This window comes from Tetrao urogallus, assembly GCF_951394365.1.
Source record: "Tetrao urogallus genome assembly, chromosome: Z".
NCBI classification, from domain to species: domain Eukaryota; kingdom Metazoa; phylum Chordata; class Aves; order Galliformes; family Phasianidae; genus Tetrao; species Tetrao urogallus.
The window spans coordinates 75171924-75186380 of record NC_136816.1 but is presented as its reverse complement, the minus strand read 5'-3'; the positions used below and the strand labels follow the sequence as shown (position 1 = coordinate 75186380).

The window sequence follows — 14457 nt, the reverse complement described above, 5'->3', positions numbered from 1 at the left end:
AGGTATTTTTGTGCAAAAATACAAAAAGTACAAAAGGTACAAGTTTGAAGCCAAGATCACCTTTGTCTCCAGAACCTACAGACTTTTTTCTTTTTTTTAAGAAACTGGAAGAGGGTAGCTTTAGACTAGATATTAGGCAGAAATTCTTTCCTGAGAGGTTGCCCAGCGAGGCTGTGGGTGCCCCGTCCCTGGAAACACTCAAGGCCTGGCTGGATGGGGCTGTGAGCAACCTGGAGCGGTGGGAGGTGTCTCTGCCTCTAGCAGGGGATTGGAACTACATGATCCTAAAGGTCCCTTCCAACCTAAGCCATTCTACTCCGCGATTCTAATAGGCAAAAAACCCCAAGAAGAGTTGAATTTGCAGTTTGATCACGTGTGGGCAACCCGCGTGCAAAAGAGAAGGCGGGGCTACGCGGGGGTGGGGCTACGCGAGTGGGCGTGGCTTCCGTGGGGCGGGGCTGACGCGAACGGCGGCGATTTGGCGCAGAGCGACGGAAGCGCGGTGCGGCTACTTCCGGTCGGCGGCCATGGCGGGGGAGGTGATCGGCAGGACGGCGGCTCTGGCGCTGGGTGAGGCGGCGGGGCGGTCGGGGAGGTGGGGGCGGTCGGGCGCTCAGTAGAAGATGGCGGCGGCCGCCTGGAGGCGCGGTCGCTGGGCTTCCCGGAGGATTGGGCTGCGGAGGAACGTCCGGGCCGGCCCCGAGCACGCGCAGCGATGGGGCGGCACGGCGCCCCTGGGCGCGGCCTGGCCTTGGCATGTGAAGAATTCGGCTCTTGGAAGGGAAAATTGTCACAGCTGCGCCAAATACGGCGACTTTGTGTGGGACGCAGCGGAACCCTGCCGGCGGCTGCGTCGTGGCAGCGTGTCACGCACGCAGCTCAGTTTTTTTCAGCCTGGAATTGTTCTGCGGCGTTTAAATAAGAACTGAACAGACAATAGTTGAGCAAATAATGCGTTTCTGTCCAGCCCAGGACTTCTAACGCGGATTTTGGCAGTTCACGAGGAACAAAGAGCAGAGCATACGTCTGTGGATGACTATACATGCTCAGCTATCTATCCCTATAGCTACACACACATAGGTACAGCTGTAGCTGTGTGCATAAGCGCAGGGGAATATAGAAGCCCTTGGTGTGCTCTGATCTCTGCGAACTGAAACCAAACCGTGGAACCTTGGACACAAGCGCTCACTCTACTCTGCCCTTATGAGGCCCCATCTGCAGTACTGTGTCCAGGTCTGGAGCCCCCAGTACAAGAAAGACAGGGAGCTGTTGGAGAGGGTCCAGAGGAGCCACAGAGATGATCAGGGGACTGGAGCACCTCCCCTACGAGGACAGGCTGAGGGAGCTGGGCTTGTTCAGCATGGAAAAAAGAAGGCTGCGGGGTGACCTCATGGCAGCTTTCAGTACCTAAAGAGAGCCTGCAAACAGGAGGGGAGTCAACTCTTGGAAAGGGGAGATAACTGCAGGACAAGGGGAAATGGTTTGAAGTTAAGGGAGGGAAGATTTAGGTTGGATGTCAGGGGAAGTTCTTTGCTATGAGAGTGGTGAGGTGCTGGAACAGCTGCCCAGAGAGGCTGTGGATGCCCCGTCCATCCCTGGAGGTGTTCAAGGCCAGGTTGGATGGGGCCCTGGGCAGCCTGGGCTGCTATGAAATGTGGAGGTTGGTGGCCCTGCGTGTGGCAGGGGGTTGGAGCTTCGTGATCCTTGAGGTCCCTTCCAAACTAGATTCTGTGATTCACACTGTAACAGTTGGCACATGGACAGGGCTGTGCCTGCAGGGCTGTCTCAGTCTGTGGTGTTTGCTGGCAGAGGGAGGGAGGTTTTTCCATCTCTTCGGTGATGCAGTTGTTAGCTGTGCATGAGCCAAAAGCTGGCCTGAGCTGTCCGAGCTTTCTCAGCTTGTTCCTGCCTGCCTGGAAGTTAGTTAGCAATAAGGAAGGCAGGAGGCAGCTCCATCAGTCCTGATGTGCATCCCTGGGTGTGTCTGGTTTTCTCTTGTGCTTTAACATTGCTGATTTTTTTGGTTTTTCCTTGAGTAACTGCCTGGTATTTATGGTGTGTTACAGAAGAGTTGTATGTTTCTGAACGAGAGGGCAACGATTCCACCGGTGATGGAACGCAGAAGAAACCATTCAAAACTGTTTTAAAGGTAAGTACAGCAAATGCACTCTTTTATCTGAGCTACATGAACTTTTTCACCTCTGACCAAAAGGGCCGGAGCTGCATTGTCTGCTTGGTCTCTCTAACAGAATTCCTTTAGTTCACTTGCAGCACCACTGATTTATTTTTTATTTACCCATCACGTTTTTAGGCATTGATGACAGCAGGAAAGGAACCATTTCCTACTATTTATGTGGATTCACAGAAGGAAAATGAGGTACTGTAACATTTGAGCTTCCTAATACAAATTGTTTTAAAGTTTCTTTGCGTGAAGGGCCACAGTTGTAACCTTCTGTCTTCTGCTCTCTGCTTGGACTGATTTAGAGATGGGCCATTATTTCAAAGTCACAGATGAAAAATGTCAAAAAACTGTGGCACAGGGAACAAATGAAGAATGAGGCGAAGGAGAAGAAAGAGGTAGGTTGCAAGTGTTGCAAGTGGTGCCAAGTTGGAGGAAGTAGCTTGTTTAGTTGCTTGTGGTAGCAATGGTAATGGGAGGAGGGTTGGACAAGAGGACCTTGTAGGTCCTTTCCAACCTTGTGATTCTATGATTTAAGCATGCTGCCTTTCCTTTACAAAAACACGGGGTGTCATTAGTTTTGTTCTCCCCATCCATAAACATTTATCACCTTTATCATTACTATACGTATGTTATTTACAGCTTGTCCTTGTTTAGATGGGGGCAAGCAGATGGGTAAAACTGAGTGAGCTTTGAGTTATCACCATCTGTTGGGTTTAAGCTTTCTGGGAAAAACAAGAAATGCTGCTGTGCAGTGTTTCTCATTCTGGCCTTGAATTAGGGGCAGGCTATGCACCAGCATTTTATGACAATAGTATTTGTAAGTGTACTTTGCAGCCCCTACTTACAAAGCCTGGTCACAATTAGTTAATATTTTCTTTTTAATCTCAACTAGGCAGAAGATCTGTTGAGAAGAGAGAAGAACCTGGAGGAAGCCAAGAAAGTTATCATCAAGAACGATCCCAGTCTTCCAGAACCAAAATGTGTGAGTAAGATGTGGGATGGTTGGTATGTGGCTCTGTTTCAGCATGTTGTCTGCACAAAGGTTGGTTCTCTGCTCTGTAGTTCTGGCATCTGCTGGAGGCCACTGTTGGGTTCTTGTCCCTAAACATCATTTTATTTTTCTGGTTACTGGTATATTCCAGTATACAGACTTTCCCACGCACCCAGTGGCTATCTGAACCATTTTGATTCATGCATCAGGCTATTTTGTGTCAGCATCTGCTGGCAGAGGCCGTATTTCTGTTTGAATTAATTCTGCTTTGGCTGGTTATTGTATGGGAGAGTGGTGAAACACTGCTGATCAGAGGATGTAATTTAAGTTACTGAGGCATGGAAAACAGTTCCTGTTCGGCTATTTGCAGAGTCCTGCTGCTTTTGGGGATTTGGTGCTTCAGCTACACATCTGTGATGGCAGTTACTGTTTTGGGGAGGGAAATGTCTCACACGTGTACTTAAAGTAATTGTGTAGAAAACTCCATCTAAATGGTGAGTTGTGTTCCTCTATTTGATTGTTTCCATTCCTTGTTTTACAGGTAAAGATTGGTGCCCTGGAGGCTTACAGAGGCCAGAGAGTAAAGATTTTTGGCTGGATTCACAGATTACGTAGGCAAGGTAAGCCACAAGCTCTTGTAAGGTGCCGAACCTTTGCAGAGAGGTGGAACAAATTTAGTAGCCATCAGAACTCACATTGAATGAAACAATGCTCACTCTTAAGTTTTCAGACCGTCGCTCATGTGGCCTTGTTGGTATATGACACCAACCAGTCCAACGTTGACAAATTCTGCATATTGTATGAGGATGGAGATGTTTCTTAGTCACAAATTTTTGAGATATTGGATTTGGAGCTGTGTCCTACAAGATTTCTTAAAAGACTTGTTTTTTCGTCTAATCCTATAGACTAAGGAGCTAACTAGCACCTGCTCAGCATGATTAACAAAAGAGAATTTTCTTTAAAGCTAGGTAATAGGCATAAACTCTTTTAGAAGTACAACAAGTTAAACTTGTTTTCAGAGCAATTGGTGCTCTTGTTTGCAAGGTGGCATTTGCTGAGAAGTGACAGACTTGTGCAAAACTTTCTAGTAGGCTGCTTATAAAAAAAACAAAAAAAAACCCTTAAGGGCATGACAAAGCTGATACCATTCACAGATGGCATTTTTTCACATTATCACTGAAGGACTTGACCAAGCAGATACACATCTGGATATCTCAGGCATTTTCTAGAAAGTCAGTCTTTGGGTCAGAGGCTGCTGCGGGGATATGGATGACCAGGGTGACATCCCTTTGTCACTTCAGGTGTAGCTTGGGCCTTTGTGTACAGCATTACAATTAGACAGACCTGTGGTTCTCTCTGGACCATGGCAAAATTATGGCAAGACAGCACAATCTGAGCCATGCTGAGCTTGGAGGATGCTTTTCTCTTGCTATATTATAACTGAGCTAATACTTCAGTGTTGTTTTGGAACATGCTTGTGGTTTGTCTTTAATAGAAAAATAAAATTGTGGTCCTTCTGCAGTAAGTTACACAGCAGTGGGTGATGTTTTTTGGACTTGGATCTTTTCAGATGGATCAGTGAATACATCTGAGTCTCCCTATTTTTTTTTTTTCCCTCTTTTTAACCAGGAAAAAATTTGATGTTCATTGTTTTGAGAGATGGCACAGGTTTTCTTCAGTGTGTCCTTTCAGATGCATTGGTAAGTTATATTCACAGAATCACAGAATGGCCAGGGTTGGAAGGGACCTCAAGGATCATGAAGCTCCAACCCCCTGCCACACGCAGGGCCACCAACCTCCACATTTCATAGCAGCCCAGGCTGCCCAGGGCCCCATCCAACCTGGCCTTGAACACCTCCAGGGATGGACGGGGCATCACAGCCTCTCTGGCAGCTGTTCCAGCACCTCACCACTCTCACAGTAAAGAACTTCCCCTGACATCCAACCTAAATCTTCCCTCCCTTAACTTCAAACCATTTCCCCTTGTCCTGCAGTTATCTACCCTTTCAAAGAGTTGACTCCCCTCCTGTTTTTGATTGAGTTCTATTATTAAATAATTGAAGTTCTTCTAAGCCTACTGATTAAATTATATTGTTGTTAAGTGGTATCTCCTGACACTTGAGGGTTTTTTTTGTCAGCATGACAAGCATATCTTGTCTGTGATTTCAGTAGATCTTATTATTATCAGGAAAACTGAAAATTAGAATTAACTGTGTCCCTTTCTTTCTCTCTGTAGTGTCAGTGTTACAACGGGCTCCTTCTCTCTACAGAGAGCAGTGTTGCAGTGTATGGCACACTGAACCTTGTTCCTGAAGGCAAGCAGGTAGGGGAGCTGGATGGTGCTCTGTTCTGGTTCTCCTCTTTAACATTTTCTCATTTGTCAGACAGGAGGAAAAGCAAAGGTGGAAACATTGAATGATTTCAGGATGAATTTGATTTAGGGAAAAAAAAACCAACCAACCACTTGTCAAAGCTACTGCTGTGTTTGCCTGTCAGAAATTAGCACAGTCTCCTTTCTTTCATGGCATTTGCAACTATGATGTCTAAAATTAAACACAGGCAAACAGGACAGGGATCAAATACATTTTTTAAACAGTTTTCGTGCATTTGATACTTCTAAGCTACTACTTTTTTTTGTTACTGCTTGTGATGTTATATACCCTGAAAGCATTTTGGTTTTCAATCTTGTCACAGCACTGTAATGCTTCTAGTGCAGAGATCCACCAAATATATAAAAATCATTGGTCTTGAAATGAAAAAAGATGCCATTTTGTCAGGAGAGGCCTGCAGTGACCCACACGGGGGAGCTGCTGAGAGCAGCACTGAGCCCTGGCCCTGGGGTCTGCTTGCTAGATAGCAGCAAACAGCATAGGGGAAAGTGGCCAGCATGAAAACTGCTCTTTTCATGTTTTGGTGAAGTGCTGACTTGTGAAAGCCATCTGGCCCATCTTGGAGATTGATGTGAGGTCAGGCTGCCAACTGTCTTGTTCACAAACACACGTGGACATCTCCAAAGAAGGAGATGGCGTGGTCAACAAGGTCCATTCTCCAGGATTTCACCACCCTTTGTTACAGCCAATCGAGATCTCCTGTCCCACAACTTGAGATATTTGCCCCGTTTTCCTCTATAACCACTCATTAATTAGTTGAAGGTAGTAAGAAGTTTTCCTTTGCCTTTGTCTGTTCTTCCAGATGAATAAACATAGCACTTAATGCATCTGGAAGCTTCTACTTATCTGTCAGTAGTGCTCAGTCCCATTCACGTTGTGGTGGATTCCAAATGGCATTTGCAAGGGTGATATGATCAGATTACTCAACAGTCACTTTGATAGCACTATGCTTAGAAGGATTTTAGTATGTTTTGTTTAAACTGGATCGCTGTCTCTGCCACAGTGCCAGACAGAAGTGAAAAATGCACTTGTTAAAGTTTTGTTTCTCTTTCAAACTGTCAGGCTCCAGGAGGCCACGAGCTGAACTGTGATTACTGGGAGCTTATTGGTCTGGCCCCAGCAGGAGGGGCTGACAATCTCCTCAATGAGGATTCAGAGGTTGATGTGCAGCTTAACAACAGGCATATGATGATTCGAGGCGAGAATATGTCCAAAATCTTCAAGGTGCGCTCCATGGTGGTGCAGGCCTTCAGGGATCATTTCTTTGCCAATGGATATTATGAAGTAAGTATATTTGCCCTTCTTGGCAAGTGACTGCTTTAAGCTCCTTACTTTAAGGCAATCTTTTTTCTGGAAAGCCTTTACAGATTTCTCCATTAACCTGAAATGGGGAGAAAAAGATCATTTCATAGGGAGCCGTGATGTGATTGCTTTCACAGACGTAGATCTCAAAGGTGTATGCACACTTCTGAGGTGTATAGATGTTACAACATGATTCACAAATGGCATGAATACCTCTTTCTGGGGTGCTGAAGCATATCAGAATGAAGTGCTTGTGTGCATACATAGCAGACTTCTGTAGATGGTATTCTGGCCTTACGTCACTGCTGTAATGCAGTGTCATCATTGTCCTGAATTCTTGGTCTTTTGCAGGTCACACCACCAACATTAGTTCAGACACAGGTGGAAGGAGGTTCAACTCTGTTCAAGCTGGATTATTTTGGTGAAGAGGCCTACTTAACACAGTCATCTCAGCTCTACCTGGAGACCTGCATTCCAGCACTAGGAGACGTTTTCTGTATTGCTCAGTCGTACAGAGCTGAGCAATCCAGGACACGCAGACACTTGGCAGAGTATGGAGAGAGTTGTACTTCTTTGTTATTTATGCACAAGTGAATTTCTAAATTGGGGGAGTAGCAGGTGGCTGGATGATAGAAAGCACAGTGAGAAGACAGCAGAATGCAAAAGTGAAACAGCTGAGCAGAAGTGTATATGGGGGTAACTCCTGCTGTCAGTGAATGTCCAGCTGGTTGTTGATATTGAGGATCTGGTCAAAGCAGAGCTGATGCATTTGTAGGAAACTTTGTCATTTAAGAATGCACAGTTCACACTGTTGGTTTTTTTTTTGTTTGTTTGATTTCCTTCACAGAGTAAAAGTGGGAGAGCTGAAAAAGGGGACTAAAGTGGTTTTTGTGTATTTTCTTAGAAGATTTTTTTTCATAGCTAAAAATCTGTTGTTTGTGCGTGTTTATGTAACATCATGACCTGATGTTTCAGATATACTCACATTGAAGCCGAATGCCCTTTTATAAGTTTTGAAGACTTGCTGAACCGTTTGGAGAGCTTAGTTTGTGATGTAGTGGACAGAGTCTTGACATCACCTGCATCAGGCTTACTGCTTGACCTCAACCCGGTAAGCGAACAGTGGTGTGGGAGCCATGTGTGGGGCACAGTGTGGTCTTTACCTTTCCTGGTCACCCTGTTTACCTAGGGGAGACAGGGCATGACAGTGGGCTCTGCTTACATAAGAGGTATTTAAAATGACATAAAGAATGAAAATGCTGCAAGGCTGGCAATGACTCTTCCAGGAGCTGGGGACTGAGGGGGAAGAATTTAAACGTGGCTGATATGGTCCAGGAGCCAGCAGTGTGCTGGCATTTATTGTGTACAGTACCAGTGGAATAAAAACCTCTATCCTAGAGCTCGTAATAATGATCAGCTGGTACTCACAGGTCGCCCACAAGTGAGCAATGAAATTCTGCTGCTGTACTTTTATCCTGGAAGATGAAGCTTTGTAAAGCTGTCTTCATTTGTTAGAGACCCTTTGTCTCCTGCTGCCTTTGCAAGGATAGTTGGTAGTCTCTTAAAGCCATCTTATCTATTGTCACCAGCTTTCCTCTCAGAGCACATACACTCTCATCCTTGACATTTTGACCTGTTTTCCTGGTAAACACTGGGAGGTTCCATTTTAAAATTGATCACAGATGAGCAGGAGGTGCGAAGAGTAACCCACCCTATGAACTTCCCACAAGAGCAAATTCTGCACCAGTTCAGTGCACAGGGAAGCAAAAGTGCTTTTTTGTGGCCCTGGTTTTGGAAGCCCTGCAGACTGCACTGTTTGCAACATTAGTGCGTGTGATGAGTGCAGACAGAAAGAAAGCAGCTTTGAAAATGCTTCCTGCCCTCCGTCTCCTGCTGACTTTTTCAGCATCTGTTCTATGAGAGGCGCTGGATTTGGAAGATGCTTTTGTTTGGCTCTGGTTTTTCTGTACTTCAAGCTTTTAAGTAGTAACTTTTTGATGCACAACACAGAGTATTTTGTGTGCTCTGACTGAGGAAGTGGACTTGTCGATCAACTGGAAAGGTAAATCTTAGAATGCCGCTCTCCTAAGTGTTGGGATCTCTACTCTTTACAGAATTTCAAGCCCCCAAAACGTCCTTTCCGACGAATGAACTATGCTGAGGCCATTGAGTGGCTAAAGGAACATGATGTGAAGAAGGATGATGGTACTTACTATGAGTTTGGGGAAGTAAGTCTTTCTGAGGCTCTTCAGAAACAAAATCCCTCAGCTGTACGCTGAAGGTGTATAAATCCCTTGGAGAACAGTGTTTGGACCGTGACACCCTTGTGTTCACTGTTCCTGTGTGAATCTGTTGTGTTTTGCTTGGAATGATGAAGAGTGAAATTCTCATCCTGTTTATAATGAGCTTTGCTGTAAACCTTCGAGAGGCCTGGATTTTGTCTGGACTGTTTTGTCCCATTGCACTTGCGCTGGGGAATGTAAATTTGGAGGGGGAGTTAGGGTTCCATGTAATCTTTGCACCCTAGAATCATGAGTTTTCCTTCCAAAACCTGTGGATGTGGTGCTGAGCACAGCACTGGGTGGCCCTGCAGGGGCAGGTGGGGTACCCCAGCCAGTCTAAGGTTCTTAAGGCTCAGAAACTGGAAAACAGTTTCAGGGAGGAAAGAAAGTAAGCTGTTCAGTGTCTGTTAGTTGTGCCCAATTTTCTGTGTGGATTATTGGGTGGAGTTGAGTTTTATTGAACAGATTTAGAGATTTTTTTTTGAGATCTGTATGTTTTTTAGATATGTATGTATATACAGTTTCTTGAGATCTTCCTAAGATATTTGTTCTAAAATATAGGTACATCAGGATGAATGTATGTGGTCTCAAAGCGTCTTTTTCCACTTCCTCCCTGATATGCTGTGGGTCTTGAGGTTTTGGAGTGTTTTTTGTTTTAAATATTAATAGAGCCTTTTTTAACCTCAGGATATTCCTGAAGCTCCTGAGAGGTTCATGACAGACACCATCAATGAGCCAATCTTGCTGTGCCGATTTCCTGCAGAGATCAAGTCCTTCTACATGCAGCGCTGTCACGATGATTCCCGGCTTACAGAATCTGTAAGTTCATGTTTTACATAGTGTTGCCTTCTAAATAGAGTGGAGGTATCTACTTGAATGAGTACTACAGGAAAACTTTGGTGAGTTCATACCAGAATTTGTTCTGAGCATCTCCTGGTGTGACTTTGTTGGTGCTACAGAAATAAATGAAACAATGCTGAAGTGCTTAAATGTCAAGACATCGCTCTGAGCTTAGTTTTCATTGCCCTCTGGTTGGTGACTCCTTAGAGGTTTTATTGTCTGAAAACTAGCTGTCTGGCAGCCTGGAGGAGTGGTGGATGTTAGGAGAGCTACTGCTTTTGTGGCTTAGCAGTTCAGTGTCACTGAGAGTATAAAAGATTAAGTCGGGGAACACAGTGAGTTGATTTCTTCCATTGGTTAATTGAGTCTGGAAGAAATTGCCTTTCTTCTGCTTTGGAGGCTTGAAATTGCATAGGAAAATGTGTTGACTTTTAAGTTTGAGCTGTCTTTCCTGCATGTGCTGAAGTTGTAACAGTATGGTCTGTTGTGTGTTGTAGGTTGATGTGCTGATGCCTAATGTTGGTGAAATTGTTGGAGGCTCTATGCGTATCTGGGACAGTGAGGAGCTACTGGAGGGCTACAAGAGAGAAGGCATTGATCCCACGCCGTATTACTGGTACACTGATCAGGTATGTAAAATAGGTTCAATGTGCTTGCTTGTCATTTTCTTAAACCACTTCTAAGATGACACAGTCGAAATTGGAAAGATTTTTTTTGTGGCCAAAAGCAGATAGTCACTTAACCAAGGCCAAAATGCAATGGATAATAATTTGCATTCTGTTAAAATGGCTTTTCTTTGCTGAAGCGGATGCTGCTCATGTCAGATTGCCTTCATTGAACCGTGCTTTGCAAGTACACTACTTATGTAGTGTCTCCCTACTGTGCTACATTTCTGGAGCATAAAAGCACACTGATCTTTTCAGACTCAAATAGCTCTATCTCATTTAATGAGAGGAGAAAAGGAGGAAGTTGGAAAAACGTCGTTACGACTTCCTCCTTCCATTTTCCTCTTCTAGTCCTTACTTTGCCCCAGGAAATTCGGGAACTGAACACCTTACCTCAGAAGAGCATCATGTGTATTCCTCGTCAATCATGCAGAAGGTGGTGCTGGAAGGGTTTTTTCTTTAACGTTTGGGTTATTTATTTATTTATTTATTTTGCTTTGGTGGTATCACTGCAACTGTGGCATAGATAACAAGGAAATGTTTAATCTCTGTGTTTTTAATTTCACAGAGAAAATATGGTACGTGTCCTCATGGTGGATATGGTTTGGGATTGGAGCGATTCCTGACCTGGATTCTGGATAGGCACCACATCCGAGATGTCTGTCTGTACCCTCGCTTTGTCCAGCGCTGCAAACCATAGCCATCCTGGTGATAAACTCCTAAGAAATCAAGGAACTGATGCTTGAGAACGAATGACACACTCTGCTTAACCTGTCTGAGAACAAGACTTTTGGCACCCTGTTGTTCATACATTCACTAAATTGGCGTGTGAAAAGTAAAATTAAAAAGTTCTCTTTTTTTGAAGTAAAATGCTACTAATTAACTGGAAGAAGGCCTAGGAAAAAAAAATGTTAGGTGCATTTGTCAACATAGAAACAAATCTTGGTAAGCTGGCGTTTAAAAAAACAAGATATGCTTCTGCTTTTAATTTCTGTGCTTTATTTAAAAAAAGAATACACAGGGCATCTAATTGTTTTTAGACTTCTCTTTTCTCTTGTCTTTTCTTATTGGAGAAACTGGGGATCCAAGCTTTTCAAATTCCTAGATCCTGACCTCTGAGAATGATTTGAAGAAACATCTAAATAGGTCAATGAAATGCTTAAAAAAAAAAAAAACAAAAAAACAAAAAAACAAAAAAAGGGATAATTAAGTTACTGCTTTTAATGGAAATGTGAAATTGTTCAGTTGCAAGGTATGTAGTACTCAGCACTAAATCCCACTGCAAGGGGCTTCTGTTTTTCCCAAATTATTTATTGGTTAGAAACGATTAGGCTCGCTGTGAGGTGTGCTTTCCTGCCTTTCCTGATTGCTGTGGGCGCAGTGCTGCGGTGGGACCACACGCACCCAACGTGGGCTGAGTTACAGGAGGAGAGGACATGTTCTTGGAGAACTGTCCACGGGCAGTGGAGTATATGCAGTGCCTTTGAAAGTAAGGTTATTTCATCCACCAGACAGTGAGTTATTCAAACAAGAAACTGGTAACTTTCAAATGTAATTGGATTTCAGCACTGTGCACTGTTACTGTCCTCTCCTGATCATTGTAATTCAAGCACTGCTTCCTCACTCGATGCTAGGGGATGTTTTCAGTGTAGAACAGTTCCATGTTTCCTTGCTAGCTCAGTTTGCTCTTGTGCTACCGCATCTTAGCAGATTCTAGCTGTAACCAAGCTACCAAATAGAGTTAATTAAATATTTAATGTGTTGAGTCATCTGTACGCTTTTTAGCCATAAATAATGTGAATCCTTGTAGGTGCGTCATTGGCTAACTGCACCAAGACTTTATCTGGATTTGCCATTCATGTTGAGCTACGCGATACCCATATTTTTGTAATAAAAGGCTTTTCTCTTCATCTTGCATGCTATTATATAATCTGGTTTAAATCAGCAACCAATAAATTATGGCAGCACAAGTTGGTGTGCAGGACAGCAGTTCTTGATCTGTAACGTCTGCTTATTTCCATTTGCTTGGCCTTTACAGCTTACTTGCTTAACATATTCTCCCCTGGCATAGACAATATCTCCATGAGGAAGAACAGTATAGAACCATAGAATGCTTAGAGTTGGAAGGGACTTTAAAGGTCATCTAGTCCAACTCCCCTGCAATGCACAGGGACACCACAGGTCCATCAGGTCGCCCAGAGTATGATCCAGCCTGGCCTTGAAGGTCTCCAGGGACGGGACATCCACCACATCCCTGAGCAACCTGTGCCCAGTGCCTCACAGCCCTCACTGGAAAACTTTTTCCTTACATCCAGCGTAAATCTCCCTTCTTTAAGTTTGAAGCCATTTCCCCTTGTTTATCACCACAGACCCTGCTGAAGTCTGTCCCCTTCTTTCCTGCAGCTCCCCTTTAGATACTGAAGGCTGCAATCAGGTCACCTTGCAGCCTTCTCCTCTCCATGCTGCACAGCCCCAGCTCTCAGCCTGTCCTCATAGGAGGGGTGTTCCATCCCTGGGGTCATCTTTGTGGCCCTCCACTGAACACACTCCAACAGCTCCATGTCTCTTCCACAGCACATGTATGTTCTAAAGGAAAAAAAAAAAAAAAAAGTGTTGTTTGTTCTGTTCTTTTTTTAAGCTAAATAACTGTTAATTTAGATTTACACCAGCAGTGCCACTGAAAGCAATATGGCCATTTGCAGAGCTGCTGTGCTGGGGCTTCCTGGGGACTACAGTGGCCTTGTGGCCTGCAGGTTGCCTCTTGAGTGCAGGATTCAAAGGTGCAGGAGGAAACAAGCATGGATAACAAGCAGGATAAGAACCAGGTTCTTGTCTGCATCTCTTTGAGTTCATACTCCTAACTGGTTTTCCGAGTCCTACTGTGGCCTAGAGACAGAAAAAGACAGCAGGTTGTAAGAGCTGCTTCTCGCACAGCACCATACTTCAGCTGCTCCTCACATTTGCTACTTCTACTTCTCTTTTTACATATATATATATTTAATGTGTTTGTTGTCTGGACTTAGGGATTATTTTAAATACCTACACAGGTGTAGACATAAATTTCCTGTGATGTGAGGTAGCATTGTGTAGGTGCCAATTATACAAAGTAGAAGGGGACGATGAACTAGCTTGATTGCAACAAGACAAAAGATATTTCTTGTTCCTAAAATGACATAGGAAATGCATTGGCAGCAAGCTATGGGAAGAGTCCACCCTTACCCAAATGCTGACCATGGTACCAGACGGTAATCGCTCCTTTTGGGCTTGTGTTGTTTGTGGGGTTGGGATGTTGTGTTTTTTGTTATTTTTGTTTTCACTGTCGGTGTTTTTGCTTGCATTTACATCTGCTGCCGTGCTGACGTGCTTGGGAAGCTTCTGTAATTCAGAATATGTAGGGATTTATGAGCATGTTAGTATTTTTTATTAAAAAAAAAAGAAAAAAAATATTGTCCAAACACTTGCAGTGCTGAGGAGGGTAGAGAGAGGTTGGGAAAAGACACCTCTTGTTGGCATATTGCCATCCTCTCAACCCGGAAGGGGTGAGCTGCTTTGTCAGGGTTAAAAAGCACCAAGTCAGGGAGGAAGGATGGAGGACTGGCAGGGAGCTGGTGGAAGAGGCAGATCAGATAAGGAGCTTAGAAGAGGGCTGAGATGAAAAGCCACGGAGTCAACTGTAACGGAGAGCGCTGCACGGTTCCATAATCTGGCTCGTGATGCAGAGGCAGGGCTGGGTAGGCCCAGGCATGGGAGAGAGCACAGAATTCAGCAAAACCCCGCTCAGAGGGTCCTGCAGGAGGGTTAGGAG

At 44.4% G+C, this 14457-nt stretch overlaps 1 protein-coding gene across 1 annotated transcript; it reads left to right on the top strand.

The window, feature by feature from the left end:
- Positions 1 to 527: 527 nt before the first annotated feature.
- NARS1 (asparaginyl-tRNA synthetase 1) lies at positions 528 to 11352 on the top strand (the record flags this gene model as incomplete). The annotated part of the gene is made up of 15 exons (XM_079548078.1): positions 528 to 570; positions 2067 to 2149; positions 2312 to 2377; positions 2485 to 2577; positions 3075 to 3164; positions 3715 to 3793; positions 4803 to 4873; positions 5410 to 5496; positions 6626 to 6847; positions 7217 to 7416; positions 7841 to 7976; positions 8980 to 9093; positions 9835 to 9966; positions 10485 to 10616; positions 11221 to 11352. 15 exons carry the CDS (start codon positions 528 to 530, stop codon positions 11350 to 11352), a joined length of 1680 nt encoding a protein of 559 aa, XP_079404204.1.
- Positions 11353 to 14457: the final 3105 nt, after the last annotated feature.